This window comes from Acyrthosiphon pisum, chromosome X (assembly GCF_005508785.2).
Source record: "Acyrthosiphon pisum isolate AL4f chromosome X, pea_aphid_22Mar2018_4r6ur, whole genome shotgun sequence".
Lineage (NCBI taxonomy): Eukaryota > Metazoa > Arthropoda > Insecta > Hemiptera > Aphididae > Acyrthosiphon > Acyrthosiphon pisum.
In genome coordinates, this window is record NC_042493.1 from 114,804,385 (window position 1) to 114,814,465 (window position 10,081).

Here is a 10,081-nt window from a genome sequence, read left to right on the forward strand (position 1 = left end):
AACGGTGATGATTAATGGTTGTACATGTAGCTAAATCTTCATTCATCGATTTTACATTTTATCCCAATTTGATAATTAATGAATATTTCTGGTTTCTTTGTATTAACTATTAATGTATATTATATTATTATACATATGATCATACCTAGATATATTATAGTCTGATAGTCATAGTGTATATCTGTTGACTGAAATGAACCATTATGATTCAACCTAATCTAAACTAATGTTAGTTCAAGGGAAAACTTAAATAATAAAAATTGTCTTGAGAATTCCTAAATATATCAACTGGAAATTGTAAATGCAAGTTGCCGACTTTAGAGGGGCGTTACAATTGGCCTAAGGCCAGTGGCGACAAGATTAGATATACTTATTGACAAATAGCCCTATTGTAGATATGGCCAAAATTTGGCCGAATAATAAGTACTCTTATTTCCTGTAAGAAAAGTGTGTGAGTAGCCTTGTATCTATTACATTTTCAAGGTTCTTGAGTTGGCTGAACAATTTATTAACACAAATCACAGAAAACAGGGATAGACGCTCTGCTATATAGTAGGTGTTGAGCATGTATATTGTTATGCACCAATTTCATTAAAAAGCATAAAATGATAAATTATTGTTTACGATGAAAAAACGATTCTGGAACGGTCTTTCAAGCTTTGTATTTACAAAATTTAAGTTCTAATGCTTGTATTAAATTAATATGATTTTATACTGATTATTTTTTTGTAATATTCTTCAAAGGTTAAAAAAGCAAATAAGAATAAAATACATTTGAATAGAAAAACCAAAAAATATAATATTTTCAAAAAAAAAAAAAATAGTTTTATTATCTTACGTAACACTTGATTACATCTATTTCGTACATAACCAATCAAGATTAGCATACATTTGTTTTTATGTTAATGAATCAAATACACACATTCAAGCGTAAATTATTTAATAAGAAAAAATAAATAAAATCATATACATAAATTGTCTATTCCTGTTTACTTAGATTGACAATTTTAATTTCTACTGTGATTACATAATATATATTTTACATTCTTTTTTTTGATAAATTAATACTAGTTTATAGTACTTTATCGGTAGAATACAACTCTTAATAGGTTTTTTATATGTTTCTCCCGAAGATGAAGATGATCTTGGATATAAACGATTCCGGTTGGTACTTTGATTACTGATTTCAAACCGTGAATCATTAGTGTTTCTTTTTCTTTTTGTTATTAACATCTCGAGATTTTAAATTAGCAGTTTGAGAACCTTGAGTAGCAATTCTTGATTCTTCATCGTCTGATTCATCTGAATTGGGCCTGCCTCTTTTTACTCGAGATGAATATGACACTTGAGATAATCCACCATTTACGGATTGACAACTAGAAGAATCATTTATAGTTAGAGAGGATATTATTCATCTCCTTAAATAAATTAAATCAGTTCAATTAAATAAAAAAATACAATTTTACACCTTTATTTGTATATAAAATATAATATAAACAATAGTTGAATCAATCATTATCTTACCTATTGTTTGGTCTATCTAATGAATCTCGAATTCCAGTAGATGTAGATGGTTGGTTAATAGAGTCCGAATTAAGTGGATCGGTAGTACGGAAGGAGACACTTATAATTTCAACATCAGAGTTGTTCTCAGAGTCGGAGCTAGAACTATCTTCTATTATATTTGGGCTTTGAAGTTCTTCATTATTTGAATTCTGTACAACATGGATTGGTATAGATTGTTCATCTTGAAATAAAGCCTACAAATATACATACATTTATATTAACAATAACTCATAATTTGTAATATTTTGTTTATTTTACATTAAAATCAGTATCCTGAATAGTATGTGAATATTGAACATGGTTATCATAGTCACCAATTTCAAATATACTCTGAGCAAAATTGTACAGTTCGTGGCAAAAGTGTACTCCATGCACACTCAGAAAACTCCTTAAGTTTTCGATCAAATGTAACCGTCTTATTTCACAATTTGGAAGTGATGATATTATCAAATTTGTCGCATGCAAATCAGTGTTGGCAGGGTAATACACGGGCTGACCTTCAAATCTAACAGATTCCCTTATGGCTACAAGATCTCTAAGAACGAATGTACGCAATCTGTGCATTTGTGTTGGATGATTTCTGAAAGAATAAAAATATGCATTGATACAATCATAAATTATAAAAAAAATTAAAACTAATTTTTTGAATTTAATTTTTTTCAACAAAAATTGAGTTTGGTTGAACATTAAATATAACTGGAAACCTCCCTAAAAAGCTTATATCTACTTAATATATTTTTACCTTAATACAATTCCCATCTTACATAAATGTACATGAAATATCATAAACATAAATTGTAAAAATAATATGAGGAGCTAAATATATATAGTAACTTCTACTGACTATAAGTTACTATATATTATACGTATTTTCTAAAAGGGTCAAACAAATTTAATTACTAACTAAATACTTAACCCAACCGCTAAATATAGCTGAAAATATTAAAAATATTAAATACTATCAGACATTTTTTAGAAATGATGGATACATTTAAGTGGTTGGTTTGTTTTAAAAATTATATTGTCAGTTAATAAATACTAGAATTGGATTGAAATAAAGTTATTTGAGAAACAACTATGGGGGATTTAATATTTTTGCTATTGTACATTTTTGTAAATGTGAACTTTTATTTCCTTTCAACAGAAGAAGAACAAACAATAGGTACACTCCAAAAAAAATGTATAATATGCTCCTAATCACACAACAAATACACACACCATTTATATACTTACCTACGTATCTATATATTTCACCTAAAAAACTATTAATATTAGTTATTATTGTGAAACAATTTCATAGTATCTACACAATATTATTATATTTCTTTAAAATTATAAAAAAAATTAAGATTTTTTACCAAATACCGGCCTACTAGGTGACTATTAAAATTAGACAGGGGCAAAAACCCATCATCAAATGACCGCACTATAAGTCACCTACTTAGTCCTTATGAGCTATCATGTACTTACTATACTACTTATATCCACTTATGTTACTTTAAATAACATCTGAAGAATATGAAATAATAATAACAATAATAAGACATATAAAATAAAGATAAAAAAATTATATAATATTAATTAGTATTAAAATTTTAAATTAAAATAGAAAATTAATTTTTTTTAATTTTACCGATAGAAGGCTATGGTACCATGTCTAAAACGGTCATCTATATTAGGTAATGGTACAGCCCACACATTATCAACATACACTTGTATTCTTGTTCTTTGACCTGAAAGTAAAGTTAAAATAATGTATTTATAAGCTAAGAGGATGCCACAAATGTGTGTTTTGTATCCACCTTACAAATAAACAATATATCAAAATATTGAATTTTACGTTCACAATAATCCATTTTACTCTTTTATTTTTAAATTTAGAGTCAAATTGACTTAATTTAATATATAAAGATAAGATGCAGGGCACCTCTGGGGATTTATTGACATTTTAATTAAAAAGCAAGTTTTGAGCATTTAAAATCTATAATTCTTTTGAAGATTTAAAAATTATCATAACTGGCTTTAAAATTAAATATCATTAAAAGCCTCCAATATACCCTAGAGACTAGATAATAATCTTACTTTTAAATATTATAATATGTCAATTGATTCTAATTTTTTAAAAAAATAAATTAAAATGGATTATTGAAAACGTACATTTTGCTATGTTGTACATTTGTAGGACAGTGTCAACATATAGGAATGCGGTTCAATTAACAAAATTATAAAAAATACCATTGATTGGTAAATTAGGATTTGTGAATGGTAAGTTCTGAGGCTGGCGATGATATAATTGAAGATGACTGTTGCCCGCTTCATCCACACTCGGCCTCCAAAATGGCCTCATTCTTTGGGGTCTATGACCCATACTTAAAATACTTTGTATGATCATTCTAGACAAAACATAAAATCTCATTAGTAATTTGATTCTTTTCAAATATAGTAGGATACTTCTAGAAAAAAATATTTTAATAATTAATATACAATAAAACATTCAACTATAGTCTGTCCAGCGAGAGAATGTGCTGCTTATGCGCATGTAGACTGACAATCGAGCGAGCGCCGAGGCCTCATTTCCCCCTCTCTCGGCCTGCCGAAGACGGCACGAGGACACGTACAGCCGGTCCCCAGAGCGCACCGTCGGTCGGTGGGCCGTCTTGGTGGGGGCACACAGAGCTGGGTACGCACGGGAATGATTCCAACGGACCAATTTTGGTAGGCGCGCGGCGCGTTCTCTCGCTGGACAGACTATATTATATGTCTATATAAATTAGTATGGGGACTGTTGGCATAGGAGCAATTTAAGGTAATGAATTTGAGCAAATAATATTAAAATATTGCTGAAACATATATCAGCAATATTTTATCAGTGCATTTTGCCTCTCATTTCAACAGACATGGAATAATTAGTGAATTACACTAGTATTATCAAAAAAAATTGCGGAAAATAATCCCCAGCAGAATTTTACTTGGGATTGACTAAATATAAGTAATTTATAAGAATAATATTATTTTATAAATTATATATTAGAAATAAAATAAATATTGTATAATATGTTAAAAATTCACATTTTATAAAAATTTTCTTATACCCTAAAAATACAATATTACTATATATATATGTGTGTGTGTATGTGTGTGTGTGTATAAAATGTATGCCACAATGGTGTTTTTCGGCATTTTTAACAGTAAACTCAAAATAAACGCAATCAAGACGTAATTGTAACTGACCAATTAGTTAGAAAAATTAAAAATTAAGTAGCTGCAAATCTTGAAAAGTTGGCTTTAAACGATGTAGATGAGCCATTCAACAGCAAAAAAAACTAGGATTGACTCAAGCTATAGAAAGAAGAATAAAAGAACTATGTACAAGAATCCAAAATTATGAAATAAATGTTGAAGATTTCATAACATCAGAAAACGCTGTAACGACTAGGTGATATTATAATCACAGTACATTTAAATTTATATTTAATTATTATGTTTATTATAAGTTCATGACTGACTAGTTAATATAATTACATAATAGTAAGTACATGTATGCATTTTTTTTATATATATATTATAATATAGGGTAAAAGACAATTTTATATAAAATAATAAACCTACAATATTAATTTTATATCTATTACATAATTTTTATAATAATTGTTATTATTTATTATTATTATTATTATTATTATTATTATAACCGTTGCAAGTATCGTGGCTGGCTAGGTAATATAACCACATAATATTATATACTACCATCACATATTATATTATTTACATTTTAATTTACATACAATTATTATTATAAGATTCAGTATCATGGTATGCATTTTTTTATATATTATATATAATATAGGGTAAAAGAAAATTATTGTTATTATTTTATTTTTTTACACATTAATTTTTACAATTATTATTATTATTATAAGTATAGGTATCGAAGCATACATATTTTATAAAATAACATTTTTTAACATAATATAGGTACAATATTAATTTTATTTCTAATATATAATTTATAAAACAATTCTTATAAATTATTTATATTTAGTCAATCCCCGGTATAATGCTACTGGGCATTTTTTTCCTAGGGGTTGTTTTTCCAACTACCGTCAAAAATGCTATATAATATTATTTTAAGATATCATATTAAAATTAATATTACACATCTTTTGTCTCAAAATTTCAATGTAAAATAAATATATTATGATATCTATTATAATATATTATAATATAATCCAAATTTCACCTGACATGGACTTGTACACAGATATTTGTAAATGTAATATTCTTCCTTAATACAACTTTTTGATAAATATAATATAATAAGTACTTTTATATATAGCATTGCATTGTGTGTTATTTTCTATTTTACTATGTTGTAATATAGCGGTTACTTTAGAGATATTCAGGTGTGATAAATCCATTTTAGGAAAACTTTAAATAATACCTAGGTAGTAACAATAATAAAATGATTTTTCATTTCTAATAGTCAAGAAAAATTGATATTTGTTAATTCACTGATACATATTACATTTCCATTTAATAAATATATAAATAAAATATTATTTGCTTCTATACTTTATTCAGAATAAAAGTACACCAGTTTGCGAATGCATAAACGATATGGTGGGGAGGTATGTTGATATGTTGGGTTCATGTGTGTTATCATCCGCCACCTAGTGTAGGGACTCTTATTCTGAAAGAGTAGGTAGGTATTCTTATAATAAGTACATTGATATATTTTTAAATGAATGTTAAATAAATAAGATAAATTTTTAATACTTTACATTTTAAATTTAATATAAAATTATAGTAAACATATGTTAAATAGTCTTTACCTAATACTTAATAAGTACTAGTACCTTACCTGTTAATATTTGCTACTTGTTCACTCACATCCGTAACAGTTGATGGGCTTGGTATAGAAAAACAAACAATGTATTAAAAAATTATTGTAAATTTAAACATCATATCGCCCGCATATAACTGCATTTTATTGTATAGAACGTCTTTGATTGTTTTATGCTACTATCAGTTTGGCGGAAACTACACAAAATAGTTATGAGAACTTGAAAAAAAAAAGTTGTGAAAACAGAGATACAACCTTCTTTGCTGCGGCGGGCGATATATATATCAATGTTATAAAATAATGTGTTTCTTACCTCGTTACTATAGGAACAGTATATGTTTCAAAAGCGCCTTTATCATCAATTGAATGATAAATGTATCTGAATGTTTGCTTACATAATGGACAAGTTGGTTCTGACTAAATAATAGATATACAAAAATATAACCATTGTGATTAAAACATGTTATAAGTATGAAACTTTTCAACAAGCTCTTAATTAATTGAATCAATTATTATATTAACTGCATTAAGTAAACTAATTAATGAATAAGTTAGAATTTTTCGATTGTACTAAAGAAAGACTTCAAAAGACAAATATGACATTTTTCTGATGTTCAATTTAAGTTCAGTCTCCTAACTTTTTGAACTATTATTGGACCTTATTTATACATTTTAAATTACTGAGAAAACATTCAATGTACATTAAAATGAACGGTAGTAATAATTAAAGTGAATGTCATAATAAATAAAATTTACTTAACTTTCATATTTATAATGAGAATAAAACAGTATGTATTCCAAAACCGTATAAAATAGTCAATTTCTATTCAAGACATTTTGTATCAAAATACATTATGATAAAAATAATTTTAACAACTAATTATTAAGACTTAACTAAACTTACACTTGAACATCGCTGTAAGCACGTATTTGACCACCATTGTAAACAATCAAAACAAAATAAATGCACACATACATTGGTATAACATTTATTGGTCAATTCATTCAAACAAATTGAACATTGTGGATCTGGTGTGGAAGGCCGCCCAGTAGGTTTGTTATTAAGAATTTCCATTATTAATGATTGATAATTGATACTAATACTTTACCCTCGATGACAACTCCGCTACAATGTAAGGTTAAAATTATAAGATTATTGACAGATTAAATCATTGTAAAATAAAAAGTAGGTTAATTATTCTGTAAAAAATAACATTAGTTACATAAAGTAAATATGGAGTATCTATACATACTTCATTAATATATTATGTAGTATAGGTATGCATTAATAATTAAATTAATATAATTAAAAAAGTATTCAGATTGATAGTTCCTGAGTTATTGTGACAACCAAAAATTAGATTTTAGGTGCCAAGAATAAATTAAATTTTACTTGCTCCACATCTAAGTGTTATTGCGACTTGTGCCGATTTTGATAATATTAATTCATAAAGTAAAGTTTTATTAAATTTAAAAAATCCTAATAGTTTTCTATTGGCAATTAATTAATCTATAGAGACAAAATTATTAAATATATTGATAAGTACCACAAGTAAATATGCTTAGAATAATATTATACCTATGTTATATAATTCAGAATCTAAGTTTATTTTTTATAAGCAATTAAAATTATTTTAAATGTGTGTACTTACAAAATATAATAGATGATAGGAAGCCGATTTCTTAGACGTGTCCTAATTGATTTCAAAGATGGACTAAACCAAATTGAAAATTGCTAGGTCAAGATGTCCGTGGTAAAAGTGGTCACTCATGGAAAATATTATCTAGTGATAAAAGGTTTTTTTACAGGTGATTAGTATTTTTGTTACCAATTAACGAAACAACAATAGTGTGAACGATAGAGTAAGTTTTCAGGTCAATGACCAGTTGTTTGGGTTCAACATAGTATACAGAAGAGATATGCGACGGCGCCTATATGTTACTTTATGGTGTGTACAAAGAACAAACAATATAATAAAATATGTAATATTCATATGGGACCATAAGAATTATCTTAATCGTTATAATATTTAAGCAATAGTTTTACTGAACTGTAATTTCTAAATAATACTATAGTATAATATGTCCCAGACGTTATATTAATATAGTGATGCGAATGACATTTTGAAAAATAATAAAAATTGATTATTAGATGAAATTCATATTAACTATAGTAATAAAGAGTTGAACTACTAAGATATATATATTATCATTTTCATAGAAGATAATAATAATATTTTAGATAATCAGAGTAACCAAAGAGCCGCAGTCCATTTTCAAAATATATAACATATTATAATAATATTTTGGATATTTTACGCTTTAAAATAATAATAATTTATTATTTAATAAAATCGACTTAATTGAAGTACATCGAAATCGATGGATTATTATTATTGTCATTTATCGACCGTTTAAATATTTTTCCAGGAAGACTGTGCTGGATTGGACGCGCGAACTCCACAAAAGCTAGTAAAATATTTTACGGGTCATCGCAGACTAAACTAACCTAACTTAACCTACTTGCATATATAGTTACATACTATAGGTACACAAAAATGTCACAATGATATTATAACGTCGGCCTAAGTCGCAAAGGGCATATCTCCATCATTAATTAATACAATACTATTAAAATTCTTAAAATCTTTACACAGATAATGTTCTTACCTTTAAGTTTCATAACAGGTTGATTCACTCAATTCTTAAACTAAACGTATACGTACTTGAATGACGGAGACATCAATACGGGTGTAAAACATAGACCTAAAGAAATGGACTGCGCATGAGAGAGAAAACCAGTTTGATCATCGAAAAGAAAGATAGACTGTTTACCCAGAATATGGAAGAAAAGTAGCAATCATTCATTTTTCCAAGGGAATTATTCTAATCGTGATATAGCATAGAACATTATAGAAGCGACACTCGCCCCTCCACTTTAATTGTATTTATTTCGTGGCGGACTGATTGATGTTGTAAGGTTGGCGGTAAGGCATGATGTTAAGAACTCTTTTATCGCCAAAACGGACCGCTCGAGACCAGCCCACCAATGTTTAAAAAAAATAAGGTCACTGCATACTACCTTAGAATAAATCTATACATATAAAATCCAAATACCACTTAGTCACTGATCGCTGTAACTCAAAAAATACGCAACGTACGAACTTGAAATTTGGAATAGAGGTTATTCTCATATTTTCACCGTGCAATAAGAAAAGATTTGCTGAAATTCGTATTTTAAAGAGGTGCTCAAACAGGTATATTGAGGTTCACGATGGAAATTGAAAATTTTATTTTCATTTATTAATAGTTGCTATTGGTTACAGTTTAGAGTAGAAATTAGTATTTATTTATTATTGGTTATTTGGGCAGATAAGGTAAAAGCTTGCATCGAATCAAATTATTGAACATCGCCTACCAGGGTGGCTGAGTTACACTTACTGTCATAAGCGCAAATAGGGGGGGGGGATTTAGGTGCTAAGCCTAAAAATGTCCATAGCCCTCCCAAACATTTCCTACATTTTGTTTTAAGAGGACGTGATACCCGCATGTGTTGTCTCCGTCTTACAAGTGCGTGCCATAGCAAATTTTACGCTCAACAGAACACGTGTAGCTCCGTTAATTTAAGGATTAGAGTGAATTGACCTCTTATAAAATCTCAAGATAAGATTA

At 27.6% G+C, this 10,081-nt stretch overlaps 1 protein-coding gene across 1 annotated transcript in view; it reads right to left on the reverse strand.

Moving 5' to 3' along the window:
• Positions 1-923: 923 nt before the first annotated feature.
• Positions 924-10,081, reverse strand: part of LOC100571229 (E3 ubiquitin-protein ligase Topors-like) — a 13,956-nt gene continuing 4,798 nt past the window's right edge. Inside the window, exons 2-10 of the mRNA XM_003243098.3 lie at positions 8,062-8,193; positions 7,314-7,535; positions 6,723-6,826; positions 6,428-6,475; positions 3,802-3,959; positions 3,200-3,299; positions 1,825-2,146; positions 1,525-1,760; positions 924-1,376 (exon numbers count right to left, since the gene is read on the reverse strand). Coding sequence (XP_003243146.1) covers positions 1,202-1,376; positions 1,525-1,760; positions 1,825-2,146; positions 3,200-3,299; positions 3,802-3,959; positions 6,428-6,475; positions 6,723-6,826; positions 7,314-7,484 — 1,314 coding nt within the window. The 5' untranslated portion in view covers positions 7,485-7,535; positions 8,062-8,193 and the 3' untranslated portion in view covers positions 924-1,201. The remainder of the gene's footprint in view (positions 1,377-1,524; positions 1,761-1,824; positions 2,147-3,199; positions 3,300-3,801; positions 3,960-6,427; positions 6,476-6,722; positions 6,827-7,313; positions 7,536-8,061; positions 8,194-10,081) is intronic.